Source organism: Hypanus sabinus, chromosome 8, assembly GCF_030144855.1.
Source record: "Hypanus sabinus isolate sHypSab1 chromosome 8, sHypSab1.hap1, whole genome shotgun sequence".
NCBI classification, from domain to species: domain Eukaryota; kingdom Metazoa; phylum Chordata; class Chondrichthyes; order Myliobatiformes; family Dasyatidae; genus Hypanus; species Hypanus sabinus.
Window position 1 is genome coordinate 43288191 of NC_082713.1, and position 15173 is coordinate 43303363.

At 44.0% G+C, this 15173-nt stretch overlaps 1 protein-coding gene across 2 annotated transcripts in view; it reads right to left on the reverse strand.

Moving 5' to 3' along the window:
- The window catches only part of med12 (mediator complex subunit 12), a 134806-nt gene that overhangs the window by 41468 nt on the left and 78165 nt on the right, over positions 1–15173 (reverse strand). For both annotated transcript variants that reach the window (XM_059977036.1, XM_059977035.1), the window contains exons 23-28: positions 6901–7021; positions 5464–5565; positions 4416–4529; positions 3649–3812; positions 824–1003; positions 406–477 (exon numbers count right to left, since the gene is read on the reverse strand). In XM_059977036.1, coding sequence (XP_059833019.1) covers positions 406–477; positions 824–1003; positions 3649–3812; positions 4416–4529; positions 5464–5565; positions 6901–7021 — 753 coding nt within the window. The remainder of the gene's footprint in view (positions 1–405; positions 478–823; positions 1004–3648; positions 3813–4415; positions 4530–5463; positions 5566–6900; positions 7022–15173) is intronic.

Below are 15173 nucleotides of genomic sequence, written 5' to 3' on the forward strand. Positions count from 1 at the left end.
CACTCAATATCTCTTCAAATTGGCCTCCTCACACAACCCAACCAAAATTTAAATGTGTTCTCCCTTCATATTTACTTGTTACTTAATATTAATGTAAGTTCAAAATTTCTAATACATTTTGATTTTTGTTTCATAATGATCACTAGGCACCATGGACACTAAGGGGGTGGCAGCCATGTCCATGTACTCACACCACAGCCAAACCACAAACAGATACAACAATTTTGAGATCAAGTCTAGAAAGATGAAAATTAGTTGGAAAATAAGTTTCCAAGATTAAAAGCACCCATTACGTTTAATTACATGCACACACAAATCTCCCTCTTTCCCCCACTCTCTCGTTATCCTTTTTTCATAAGACATGTACAAATCCAGAATTGTTCAAATTGTAATATCTTTACTTACACTGGTGACACTCTGTTTAATCATAAGCTGCAACTCCAGTGAAGACTGTCTCATTGTCCACTGGTCAAGATTCTAAAATAAATAAAGAAATAAACAATCTTTCAAGTTTAAGAAACAAAAGACCTTGAAGCTAACGACTGAGAATGTTCTACAGATAGGTTTAAGTAAAACATTATGAAGAAAACATACTAGACTTGGTACATCCTTCCGCCTAATTCAGCTGCATTTAATTTTCTATTGCCCTCAGCTGTGGAGTTACTATTTTTTTAAATTATAAACTCCATTCTACTACAATCGCCAACTGATTTGTAATAGCTCTTACTTTAAAATTAGAAGACACCAAAACAACTTCTATTGTTTATTCTATTTCTGTTATTTACCGAATATAATTCCATGTAAAGCCTGTCTAATATCTCACCTGCAAGATCCGTTTGATTCTCTGACGTTGTGGGTTGTCTCCTTCCTCGTTGTCCAGTTGCCGGTGTGGATAGCATATCAGCTGCAAGAGTCGTTGAGCTTGCTTATTTGTTAGAACTGGATCTTGCAAAGCACTGCTATCCTCGCACAAACTCTTCAGACAGCGCTCTCCGACCCACTCCTGTGGAGAAATATAATGTTTCATACAAATACAGAAAATACAATAAATGGTATTACTTGCAGAATTAGATTGTGTCCCTTGAAGTTAACAAGTCCTTTTTATACAGATAAGATACATATACAGTATACATTTATACTACACTTGACAGCTATCAATTAAAGCATGACATTAAATCATTAAACCGCAAACTAAGATACAAGCTCAGATGACCGAAACTTGTTCAAAAAAAATTCTTTGAATATTTAAAGAACAGGGTGCCTGAAAAACAGCTTGATTGAATTGCAAACCTTAGGGTGACTGCAGTTGTTGATCAACTAAGCTACTGAAAATATAATTATTATAGTCAAGAAACTTTAGTCTACAATTGCAAGAAAAAGTTTGTGAACCCTCTGCAATTATCTGGTTTTCTGCATTAATTACTTATAACATACGGTTTGATCTTCATCTAAGTCACAATAATAGACAAACACAATCTGCCTAAACTAATAACACACAAACAATTGTACTTTCATCAATACTGAGTACACAATTTAAACAATCACAGTCTAGGTTCAAAAAAGTATGTGAACCTCTGGGGAATGCCTTCTATAAAAGCAATCTTGAGTCAGGTGCTCCAATTAATGAGATGAGATTGGAGGTGTGGGTTGTGGATATGGCCTGCCATATAGATAAAAAGACACACAAAGTCAGGATACTGACAGAACCTCCTCTTCTCAAGAAAGATCCCTTTATGTGCACCATGCCTCTCAATCAAAACAACTTTTACAGGACCTTAGAAGAAGAATTGTAGAGATGGATGAAGCTGGAAAAGGCTACAAACACATTTCTAAAGACCTGAGTGTTCATCCGTTCACAGTAAGAGAAATTGACTGCAAATGGAAGAAATTCAGTACTGTTGCTACTTCCCCTAGGTGTGGGCATCCTGCGAAGATCACACCAAGAGCACACGTGCAAATGCTGAAGGAGGTGAGAAAGAACCCAAGGTAAGAGCAAAAGACCGGCAGAAATCTCGAGAACTTGTTAAAGTCTCTGTTCATGTGTCCACTGTAGAAAAAACACTGAACAAAAATGGTGTTCATGGAAGGACACCACAGAGGAAACCACCGCTCTCCAAAAAAAAACATTGCTGCCTGTCTCAAGTTTGCAAAAGACCACCTGAATGTTCCACAATGCTTCTGGGACAACGTAATGAAGACAGATTGTTTAAAATTTGAACTTTCTGGCAGAAATGCACACTGCTATGTTTGGAGGAAAAAGTGCACTGCACAGCAACACCAAGACCTCATCCCAACAGTGAAGCATGTTGAAAGGATCATCATGATTTGGGGCTCCTTTACTGCCTCAGGGTCTGGACAGCTTGCAATCACTGAAGGACAATGAATTCAAAATTGTATCAAGACTTATTACAGGAGAATGTCAGGGTAGAGGTCCATCACTTGAGGTTTAATGGAAGTTGGATTTTGCAACAATCTGAAACATGAGTAAATCAACAACAGAATGGTTTAAAAAGAAGAAAACTCGTGTTTTGGAATGGCCAGATCAGAATCCAGACTTTAACCTGATTGAGATGCTGCGGCATGACTTGAAGAGAGCTGTTCATGCAAGGTACCCCAGAAATATTGATGAACTGAAACAGTTTTTATCTAGGAATGGTCTAAAATTCCTTCTCATCATTTTGCAAGTCTGATCAGCAGTTACAGAAAAATATTGATGGGGATTATTGCTGCTAAAGGAGGTTCTACCAGTTATTAAATACAAGGATTCATATACTTTTTTCAGCCTGGACTATGAATGATTAAACAATATGTTCAATAATGACATGAAAAGTACAATTGTTTGTGTATTATTAGTTTAGGCAGATTGCATTTGTCTATTATTGTGACTTAGATGAAGATCAGACCACACTTTAGAAGTAATTATTGCAGAACACCAGGTAATTGCAACTGTACAATTTGACAAATTCATTCTGATTTCAAAGGTGCCTTTTAAATGTGCAGTTAGTGACTTTTACAACTGATAGGGAAATATGTACTTTGATACATCACTTTTAACAAACAAGAGCTTCATCCAAAAAAAAATAAGTAGTCAGTTAAGGGGTATTAGGCCAGGTGATCAAACACTTGACTGAAAAGGTAAATTTAAAAGAAAATTCTAAATCATAATCACATCACTGACTTAAGTTGTGAAACGTGTTGTTTTGCAGCTGTAGAACAGCTCAAGACTTCCTACCACTGGGAATTACCCTTTTAATCAGGGGCTTAGCAGTGACATCTTAAGATTTCATCTTTAAATATGACCTTTTCTTTACATAGTTCTGCCTTAATATACTCCTTAAAAGATCCACCTTTAACAAAGTTTCTGGTCACTCACACTCTTTTATTCAGTATCTAATTTTGACTGAAGAAACCTGGTGAAGCATCTAATGGAAATCTGCTAAATCTACTCGACTGGAAATAATTAAACTTAAACAGTTTAGTCTCAGCAAATGCATCTGGATGATTCAGCCAAGGATTAAAAATTTCTTCAAACATCAGTACAGTTAGGCTCAACATGTAGAAAATGTTTCCAAATCCTTGCATAAACACAAAGCAGTTTAATTCCTGTGAACCCACTGAACTATTGTTCTAGATTTAATATTCCCTTACCTGCTGACAAATATTCTTTAACACATATTTAGCATAAGCATCTAAACTGGCGGTTTCAATAGAAACAGCCCGACCACCAGATTTTTTCACTCCTATCTCATCTTCAGGGAGCTCCTCCATCCCACCAGAATGTGAGAATCCAGACCCTTTCAATTCAGCATCACCTGCAATGAAAAAAACAAGATCAATTAATTCGGAAGTCTCCAAAATTATCAGCTCCTTTGTAGGATATAGTTATCCAATGTATTCTCTTTTCTCAGCTAAGGGTTACATTCCCAAGCCACCAAATACTTCATTCACTTTTATCACCAGCACCAGCCTTTCATTTCCTTAAAGAATACTAGTGGCATTTTCCAACATCCTGTTCTACTAAGAAGTGTTTTGTATATAAAGACAACTTGTACAGTAAAATCAATGCTTCCATTGAAATATATGGACAGAAAATTTTCTTAATCATTTTCTAAAAAGCTGTTGGCTTCATTCCAAGGTTCAAGTAAAATCCGAGTACATTTCACTTAGATGCTTTCTCCATTTTTTTCTGTAATGTAAAACAAAGCAGCGATTTAATATTAGCCATGTTAATCAAACCACTTAATACAGCTTTTAACTTTTTAACTTATAGAGAAAAAGGATACCATGAGATGTCTTCAGTAAGCGCAAGTCTGGTCATCATATTTCAGTCTTGAACTAAATGAATTCAAACCACAAGAGAAGCCCTTCTGGCTTAAAAAAGAAGTAATCTGCAGAAAATATAATAACACACTTACCCAACATAAAGATGGCCTTGAGGACAGCAAAAACTGCTCCAACAACAATGCTGTTCTGTGATGCTGCCAGGAGATGCCTATCACATGATGAACGAATCCCTACAGTTGGTTTATCTGGAATGAGAAAACAATATCATTCAGAGTCAGAAGGATTTAAACTATTTTTGACATTGATAATCTGATTTGCTATCCTCCATCCTCATCAATCTTTTAAAAGGATAGCCAAATAACTCAGTAATGAATTTTCCAACATACCACCTATGGGGGGGGGGGGGGGGGGGTGTTGCAAAGAGAGGGAAGGGGTTAGGAATAAGGAAATGAAAGAAAGGCTGGTGCTGGTGGACTTCAGGAAGGGGAAAGTGGGAGAACACAGAGCAGTCCTAATTGCGGGGATAGCAGGGGTCTCCGAGTTGAGCAGCTTCAAGCTCCTGGGCATCAACATGGGAGGGTTAAAGACCCTGTCAGTTCCATGAAGAGCACAAGCCTCACTACCATCGATTATACCTTTAAAAGGTGGTGCCTCACTCAGAAAGGCAGTATCTATCATTAAGGCCCCATACCTGCCAAGTCATGCGTTCTTCACATTACTACCATCAGGTCCAGGAGCACAAACACACACACACACGCACATACACACACGTGCATTTTGGAACATCATTTTCTCCTTGACTACCAGATTTCCAGATGGTCCACAAACTCATGAAGACTACTACACAATTCCACTTTTGGTTACAGTTACCTCTGTATTTTTCTGGAAATTTCTTGGTTTCAGTGGCAGATGTCACAATACTTAAATCTAGCTACTTAATTGGTTAATTGCTATCAGTGAAATTTCTGTTATCTGTAGTACATTATGAGAAAACCACACTACTTTTAATCTTTCTCTTTAATTTGTCTCTCACCGTGCTTCGGCTTATTTCCTCTCCTCCTTCGCTTTTTTAACAGTAAATAAAACAATTGTAAACAAGCTTTATGCCTCATTTCTTTGGATCGCAAAAACATCAAGATCCGACATGAGCATTTCTACTGATTAAAAATCATTACTTACTGCTGTCCTGGTGACAAGGGTTCAGTTGTGGTGTCCTAAACAAATGAAGGAGGATTCGGCATGTTAGACGAGCACCTGGTTCTGAATCTTGCTCACTGCATGCTGAAACAGAAATGATATATTGAAACGTGATTTCTACTTTTAGAAAACATGACAACAACTTGTTAATGGAGCATACTCTACTTGGGAGGTCACTGATCAGTGTTCCATAGCAACCTGTTCTGGGAAAGATTTCTGGTGTTCAGATTACAAAAGGGTCAAGGTAAAGTAATAACACAGAACTGCTGAAAAGCAAATCATGCATAGCTAACTTAATTGAATTTTTGATAATTCAGGAGGATTAAAGAGAAAACTACAGTTGAAAGTTTTACATGGAGTCAAAGGGCTTAGGGTCAGATCCATGAAAAAATACTGCTTTTAGAGCTGCAGGAAGGCACGCTGTAGTATTCTGAGTCAATAATTTAAATACTTTTCTTGATATATATTGTGTTAATAATTGAGCATACAAGACATCATTTCAAAATCTACACAGGATAAAAAAATGTAGTAATGAGGATAGTGATAGATTAGGGTAACAAGCAAAATAATGGAGTAGCTTTCCTTAAATTTAAAGTACAAAGAAAGAAATGCAGCTTGGTAGGAAGAACATGGAAAGACAACATAATATAGACATAATTCTGAGAAAGTCCCAAGTTTGAATGAGTTCAAATCTTTGAAAGCAGTGCGGTAGACATAAAAAAACAGGAATGGATGCACAAAAGTAAGCTTTGTTAAACCTCAATAAAATATTGGTTGAGTTGCCTCTATTATACCCAATTCTTATCATCACTCTATTAGGAGGATGCAAAACTGCTAGAAAGCTGTAAATAAGGGAACTTCTATTTTATGAATAGATATAAAAGTCTGAGATTGTTTTCCTTCAAACAGAAAAGCTCTAGTTGTGACTCAATAAAGATTTTCAAATTTCAGAAGGGTCAAGACAAAGTAATTACAGAGAAGTGGTTCTTTCTGACATCAGACCAAACAACACTGATTAAGATATAGTAACTGGCAAAAGTAGCAAGGATGATATAATTTAAAGTTTTCTTGATCCAGAAAGAATAATGGAATCAGATTCAATTGCTGCTGGCAAGAGGAAAACAAAGGATAGAGGAAAAGGAGCTGAGGCAGGGGACTAACCATATTACACTTTCAATTTGTTATTAAAGGCTCGGAAGTTAAATATTCTCAGTCTGTTCTGTAAAGACTCCATGCACATGAGCAAAAGAAAGCATAGTGCCGCTGTACATTCTTAATTCTATATTTCCAATAAAAACATAAATATACAGTACTGTGCAAAAGTTTTAGGCACTCTTGCTATATATACCTGCTTAAGACTTTTGTACAGTACTATCATCATTCTTGCACTTCTAAAAGCAGTGACTCTAAAATATTTACCTGCATTAAGGAGTGAAGGGATTGCCACACAACGAATCAAATCCTCCAGCAGCAAGCATTGTCTAGCTATTAAAATAGCAATAAAAGTTGCCAAAGAATCATGGAATGATAAATCGCTCACCTGAGAAAAAGAGAATATTTTAGTAGTAGACTATTAAAAGTGAAGCAATTTATTACTGAGTGTTTTGTGTCAGCATGACTGAATGACAGCATACATCTCCAGAATCACAAGGCCCTGGAATTTCTTATATGCCTTTTCAAGATTTCAGCAATAGCTGACAAACATTTTCCTGTGCAAATATTTTCCACTCTGGACAAAACAGGAAAGCATGAATATAGTCTTCTTATTTCTGTTTTCATTATCCTTCATCAGAATCAGAATCAGGTTTATTATCACCAGCATGTGACAAGGAATTTGTTAACTTAGCAGCAGCAATTTAATGCAATACATAACCTAGCACAGAAAAATAATAAGTAAAATAAAATTACCACATTACCATAAAGCAGTCATATCTTTTCGGTAAACACGAGCAAATCTGCAGATGCTGGAAACTCAAGCAACACACACAAAATGCTGGTGGAATGCAGCAGGCCAGGAAGTATCTATAGGAAGAAGCAATGTCGATGTTTCGGGAAGAGACCCTCTGCGTTCCACCAGCATTTTCTGTGTATATCTTTTCAGTAGTTTGCTGCTCTTGAAAATATCAGGAAAACAATGACAAAAAATCCTACTGCCGGCAAACATTCCGTCAAGGGCCATACAGTGGTTGATGATGTAGTAGAAAGTTGGTGCCGTGCCTGAGAAGCTGTAACATTTTGGGAACTCTGTGAAATGTATTCCATGGTCAACAACCTTAAACGGGATTCCTGAAGCCCTCTTCATTATTGCTGATGAATTCAACCAGGCAACTTCAAACATTACCTTACCAAAATACTATCAGCATATCTCTTGTCCCACCAGTGGCTCAAACAGATTTGAGCAATGGTACAAAACCATCAATAACACATTCCAGTTATACCCCTCCCACACTTTGGTAAATCTGACACCAGGCTGTGCTCTTTCCCCCCTGCATACAAAAAGAAGCTTAATATTGTTGAGTACTGGTCTGAGGAAATAGATTATCTTTGACACAATTGCTTTGAGTCAGCAGATTGTCCACGTTTTAAGTCTCAGCAACAAGCCTAGATGTCACCACTATCACAGACTCAGCAAATATCACTCAGCAAGTAAGTCAAGGACTGTATACCAAACAGGAAACCATGGATGAGCCAGGTCGACTCCCTACTGTAGTCTATGACTCTGGCAATTAGATAAAATGACACTGATTTTTTACAAGGAATTGAAATGTAAAGCTAACAAAGATGCCAAAAGCCGTCAGTTGTGGCAGGGCTCAGAACAGCATCGCCAACAACAGCACATCTCTTCCCATTGAGCTTGATTTGCATGATTTGCACAGAAAATGATGGGAAAGTCATAGCCCTCCCCACCAGTCTTCAAAGCACCTGAACCAACAGTCACTGTTGCAGACACAAGATCAGAATTCAACAGAGTGAACCTGCAGAAAGCATCTGACCCCAGCTAATGTCCTGGTGTCCACAGATCACATGCTGATTAACTAGTGGGGGTAGATGCAGACATTTTTCATCACTGCTTGCTTCAATCCACGGTTCCCACTTGCTTTAAGATCACTATCATTCTGGTAACTAATAAAAAGGTGATGGCACTGGTGAATCACAGTGATGCTTTGCAGTCAGCTTACAAAACTACCAAATACACTTCTTCTGAACGACTTTTATGAAATCTGGAGCCTGTATTTTCCCTTTAAGTAAAACACTTTTGAACCGTCTTAACCAATTCCTGATTTTACAATCTTCTGAAGGACTCAGTGGACGTAACTCTCAGGAATGCAGTTATGACACCTTTAAGCACATGAAGATAGATCACCAAGACCGGAGAGAGGGAGAAGAGAAGACCCCAAGCCAGACTAAAACGTCCGGACGTCAGGATATGAAACTTCCTTTAAGTTGGTGCCATGCCTGCCAAGCTGGAACATTTTTTGGAACTCAACGAACTATACTCCACAGTCAACAACCTTAAAACAGGATTCCCCGAAACCCTCTTCATGTAAATGTACAGTTGATAAAGAACAAGACTGAGGACCTAAGAGTAAGATTGCTGTAGTGGAGTGATGGCAGTATTCTCTGCTTCACGGTGACATGGCTGTGACAAGCTTGACTCTGGACAAGCTGGATTCATCATTAAGAGCATAGGGCTTCACAATACACTGGATGGACTGAACTGCTGATTCAAAGAAGGCAAAAACTTGTGGTGGGGGGGGGAGAAAGCAGTCTGTGTTTTATGATAAACTCTTCTTGGTGCTCAGATGAGATGGTTTTGTCATACTCTTATGCCCCCAGCTTGGAACATCCAATGATTAAGTGCCAACTGTACTACTTACCTAGAGAGTTCTCCTCCATGATCCTGAGCAGTTTACATACTGCCAAAGGGCGATATCAAGCAGGCACTTGACGAATTGTGTTCTGCACTGGATCCAGTGTAAAAATTATTTTGTTCTCCTTCCACTTGTATACAGGAAATGACATGAAATAATCTTGAACCTCTCACCTTACACCTGTGCCCTCTTCTTTTAGACTCCCCTAACCATGGAAAAAGACTGTGAATGTCTACCCTATCCTTGCCCCTCAATTTTATAAACCTCCATAAGGTCACCTCTTAGTCTCTTGCATTCCGGTTAAACTAATCTCAGTCTTTACAAGTATAACTAAAGTTCTCCACTCCAGGCAACATCCCAGTAAATCTCTGCTGCCCTCCTGGATGACAAAAGTGAAGCACCAACACATGTACAAGGCCCAGAATCAATTCTATTTCCTGATGAGACTGAGGTCCTTTGGAGCATGTAGGCCTCTCCTTCACATGTTCTACCAGTCTGTCGTTGCCAGTACAATCTTCTAAGCGATGGTGTGCTGGAGCAATGGCATCAACAGGGGTGATGCCAACAGGCTCAATAAACAAATCAGAAAGGCTGGCTCTGTTATAGGAGTCAAACTGGACACACTGAGGCTGTGGTAGAACAAAGGACACTACGGAAAATCCTGGCAATTCTGGACAATGTTTCTCACCCTCTGCATGCCACCTTGCCTGAACTGAGATCACTTTTAGTAACAGACCAAGATAACTGCACTGCTTCAAAGAGCACTATATATGAGGTCATCCCTACCCTCAGCCATTAGGCTCTATAATGAGTCAACCTATAGCCGGGGAAGTGATGACCATCTCCTTGTTAACTGTTTGAGGTAACTTGGTTTTTGTGCACTTGCAATGCTACTGTGATGCTGTAATTTCCTTTGGGATCAATAAAGTATCTATCTTCAGGTATTACCATATCCTTTTTATGGTGTGGTCATTAGAACTACAGAATATTTCAAATGTGCCCTAACCAGTTGCAGTATGATGTCTCAACGCTTATCATCAATACCACTGTCTGAAGGCCAGCATGCCAATTGCCTTCTTCACTTTTCCTATCCACCTACGTAACTTCTCAGGTTCCAGCTGTTTGCTGTACGTCGGCCTCACTTCACATTTGTCTGGACTAAGTTCCATCTGCCAACATTCTGCCTAACTTTACAGTCTCTGCCTTTCCCTTTCAATCATTGCATACTAAAGGCTTAACTTGTCCCTGGTGTTGCAGAAGGTGTTTCACTGCTGCACTACCGATCCTTTGTAGAAGAGTACTTCCAAGTAAACACCTCTGACCACAAAAATATCAGGCAGTGGTTAGTGTGGACTGCAGAAACCACAGGACAGGCACACTATGGATTCTGTGATTTTGCTGATGGAGCATACAGTCCAAACCACATGGCAGAATGTATCATTGCCAGATCTGACATACAAGCATGAAGATCTCACTTGGCTGACAGTGAGAGGTGCCCTTCCAGTTAGAGCTTTCCTCTACAGAGCACATATTGCCCCCAATGTGGCATAGCAGTTAGTGCAATCCTTTACAGTTATAATAATAGGGTTCAATTCCCACTGAGGTCTGTGAGGAGTTTGTACGTTCTCCCCAGGTGCTCTGGTTTCCTCCCACATTCCGAAGACATACAGTTAGGGTTTGTGAGTTGTGGGCCTGCTAAGTGGCACTGGAACTGTGGCCACGCTTACATGCTGCCCAGCACAATCCTCATTGATTTGATTTGACCCAAAACATTTCACTGAATGTTTCAATATATGTGTGATAAACAAAGCTAATCTTTCTTTCTTTATGCATATTGCCCTCAGGATAGCTGCAGTAGAGAGGAAACGATCACCCATCTCCTTGTAGAATATGGATTTGCTAAGAGTGTGTGGAGACTGATACAAAAGTGTCCGTGACTCAGTTCATCCCCAGCAGCTGTGAAACGAGGAGCTCTGATCTCGGGCTGTCTCTGGCGATACACACTGAGACAGACATCAGATACTGCTGGAAGGTCATCAACTCAGTGAAGGATGTTCTTTGGTCTACCTGAAACTCATTGGTCTTCTAGTACAGGGAGATGTCTGTAAGGAAATACTGCTAACAGGCACAGCCGAAGCTGCAGGTGTATATACTGAGGGAAGAATTGAAACCCACTGCAAATAATGCTAAGGTTCTGTGGGGAAAAACCACAGTGTAACTCCTTTTATTACTGTACATGGAAGGGAAAAGTTGGCTCTGAAAGCCCTTCAAACAGATATTACTGCAGGGAACCATGAAAGTGATAATAGTGTTTTGGTTGCAACTTTTTTTTAAAAAAGACTTTACACTATTGAATGCAATGACCATGAATGTGCAAAATCAATATACACAAGCCTAATACTGATTCCTGACAATATAAAGCTATATTGAAGTGACACAATGATATTGTAGCGGTATGCTACAAGCAGCGCTAAAATTACGACACGGAGTCGGTAACTGCAGTCGAAGTAAAAACTTTATTCGAAAACTTCAGCCTCACTTTTAAGCCTCTGTCAACCGGCCCCCCATGGCGAAGAGGCTCCAAAGCTCTGTGCTCGCAAACCCCCGTAGGCTATCTAATTGTGAGTCGGTTCGGATACGCTAGGAAATGAGGCGCTACATAACCCCCCCCCAGAACCGGCGATACACCCCCCAATGTCCACAGCCTGGGCCAGAACCTGCTTGGGAGGTCGGCCTCTGCGCCGAGGCGCCGGAAACTCGGCCGGTTGCGCCAGGTCCACATGGGCCGGCTTGAGGCGGTCCACCGTGAAAACCTCCTCCTTCCCCCCAACGTCCAGCACGAACGTGGACCCGTTGTTCCGGAGCACCGTAAACGGCCCCTCGTATGGCCGCTGCAGCGGTGGCCGATGCCCGCCCCTTCGTACAAACACAAACTTACAGTTCCGTAGGTCTTTGGGTACGCAGGTCGGGTGCCGCCCATGCTGTGAAGTGGGTATGGGGGCCAGGTTACCGAGCTTCTCGCGAAGTCTGCCCAGGACTGCAGCGGGTTCTTCCTCTTGCCCCCTCGGGGCTGGTAGGAACTCCCCGGGGACGGCCAGGGGCGCGCCGTATACCAACTCGGCCGACGAGGCGTGCAGGTCGTCCTTGGGCGCTGTGCGGATGCCGAGAAGGACCCAGGGAAGCTCGTCCGCCCAGTTGGCTCCTCGCAGGCGGGCCATGAGGGCCGACTTCAGGTGACGGTGGAAACGCTCCACTAGCCCGTTCGACTGTGGGTGGTAGGCAGTGGTGTGGTGCAGCTGAGTCCCCAAAAGGCTGGCCATAGCTGACCACAGGCTGGAGGTGAACTGGGCGCCTCTGTCGGAGGTAATGTGGGCTGGTACACCAAAGCGGGATATCCAGGTGGCGAGCAGGGCTCGGGCGCAAGATTCGGAGGTGGTGTCGGTGAGCGGGACCGCCTCTGGCCATCTTGTGAACCGGTCCACGATAGTCAGGAGGTAACGCGCTCCGCGCGACACTGGCAGGGGGCCCACGATATCCACATGAATGTGGTCGAAACGCCGGTGGGCGGGATGGAACTGCTGCGGTGGGGCTTTGGTGTGCCGCTGAACCTTGGCCGTCTGGCAGTGCATGCACGTTCTGGCCCATTCACTGACCTGTTTGCGGAGACCGTGCCAAACGAACCTGCTGGAAACCAGCCGGACAGTTGTCCGGATGGAGGGATGCGCCAAGTTATGAATGGAGTCGAAAACACGTCGCCGCCAGGCTGCGGGGACGACTGGACGGGGCTGGTCGGTGGCGACGTCACAGAGTAGGGTCCTCTCACCTGGGCCCACGGGGAGGTCCTGGAGCTGCAAACCAGAGACTGCAGTCCTGTAACTCGGAATCTCCTCATCTACCTGCTGTGCCTCTGCCAGTGCCTCAAAGTCTACCCCTTGGGAAAGGGCATGAACGGTAGGGCGAGAGAGCGCATCCGCCACGACATTGTCCTTACCCGAGACGTGCCGGACATCCGTTGTGTATTCAGAGATGTAGGACAGGTGGCGTTGCTGGCGGGATGACCAGGGGTCGGATGCTTTCGTAAACGCAAAGGTAAGCGGTTTGTGGTCCGTGAACGCGGTGAAGGGCCGACCTTCTAGGAAGTACCTGAAATGCCGGATTGCCAGGTAGAGCGCCAACAGTTCCCGGTCAAAAGCACTGTACTTGAGCTCGGGTGGCCGCAGGTGTTTGCTGAAAAACGCCAGGGGTTGCCAGCGACCTGCGATGAGCTGCTCCAGCACCCCACCGACTGCCGTGTTTGATGCGTCCACTGTGAGGGCGGTAGGGGTGTCCATTCTGGGATGTACTAGCATTGCGGCGTCAGCCAAAGCTTCCTTCGTTTGAACGAAAGCGGCGGCGGATTCCTCGTCCCAGGTAATGTCCTTGCTCGGACCCGACATCAGGGCGAACAGGGGGCGCATGATCCGGGCAGCTGAAGGGAGGAAGCGGCGGTAGAAATTGACCATACCTACGAATTCCTGAAGGCCTTTGATCGTGGTGGGTCGGGGGAAGTGGCGGACCGCATCTACCTTAGCGGGCAGAGGGGCTGCCCCGTCTTTAGTAATCCTGTGGCCCAGGAAGTCAATGGAATCAAGTCCGAACTGGCATTTGGCAGGGTTGATTGTAAGACCGTACTCACTCAGTCGGGTGCAGAGTTGACGGAGGTGGGACAGATGCTCCTGACGACTGCCGCTGGCTATGAGGATGTCATCCAAATAGATGAACGCGAAGTCCAGGTCCCGTCCCACCGCGTCCATTAACCGCTGGAACGTCTGTGCGGCATTCTTCAGGCCGAACGGCATGCGGAGGAACTCGAAGAGGCCAAACGGGGTGATGAGAGCCGTTTTGGGGACGTCGTCAGGATGCATCGGGATTTGATGGTACCCTCGGACAAGGTCGACCTTGGAGAAGATCCGGGCGCCGTGCAGGTTTGCCGCAAAGTCCTGAATGTGCGGCACAGGGTAGCGGTCCGGTGTGGTAGCCTCGTTCAGCCTGCGGTAGTCGCCGCACGGTCTCCAGCCCCCCGTCGCTTTGGGCACCATGTGCAGGGGGGAAGCCCAGGGGCTGTCGGACCGCCGGATGATCCCCAATTCCTCCATTCTCTGGAACTCCTCCTTCGCCAGTCGGAGCTTGTCCGGGGGAAGCCGCCGAGCACGGGCATGGAGGGGTGGTCCCTGTGTCGGGATGTGGTGCTGTACGCCGTGCCTGGGCATGGCTGCTGTGAACTGCGGTGCCAGAACCGATGGGAACTCCGCCAGGACCCTGGTGAAGTCGTTGTCGGACAGCGTGATGGAGCCGAGGTGAGGGGCTGGCAACTGGGCCGCGCCCAGGGAGAACGTCTGAAAGGTCTCGGCGTGTACCAGTCTCTTCCTGGGCAGGTCAACCAGCAGGCTGTGAGCTCGCAAAAAATCCGCACCCAGAAGCGGTTGGGCTACGGCGGCCAGTGTGAAGTCCCACGTGAACTGGCTGGGGCCGAACAGTAGCTGCACCTGACGGGTGCCATAGGTCCTTACTGTGCTGCCATTCGCGGCCCTCAGGGGGGGACCCGGTGCCCTGCTGCGGGTGTCGTAACTCGTCGGAGGTAAAACGCTGATCTCAGCCCCAGTATCGACCAAAAACCGGCGTCCCGACCTTCTATCCCACACATACAGGAGGCTATCCCGATGGCCAGCCGCCGTAGCCATCAGCGGCGGCTGGCCCTGGCGTTTCCCGGGAACTTGCAGGGCGGGCGGCAACGGCGGGCTTCTGCGCCCCACCGCTGGTGGTAGAAGCACCAGTGGTCAT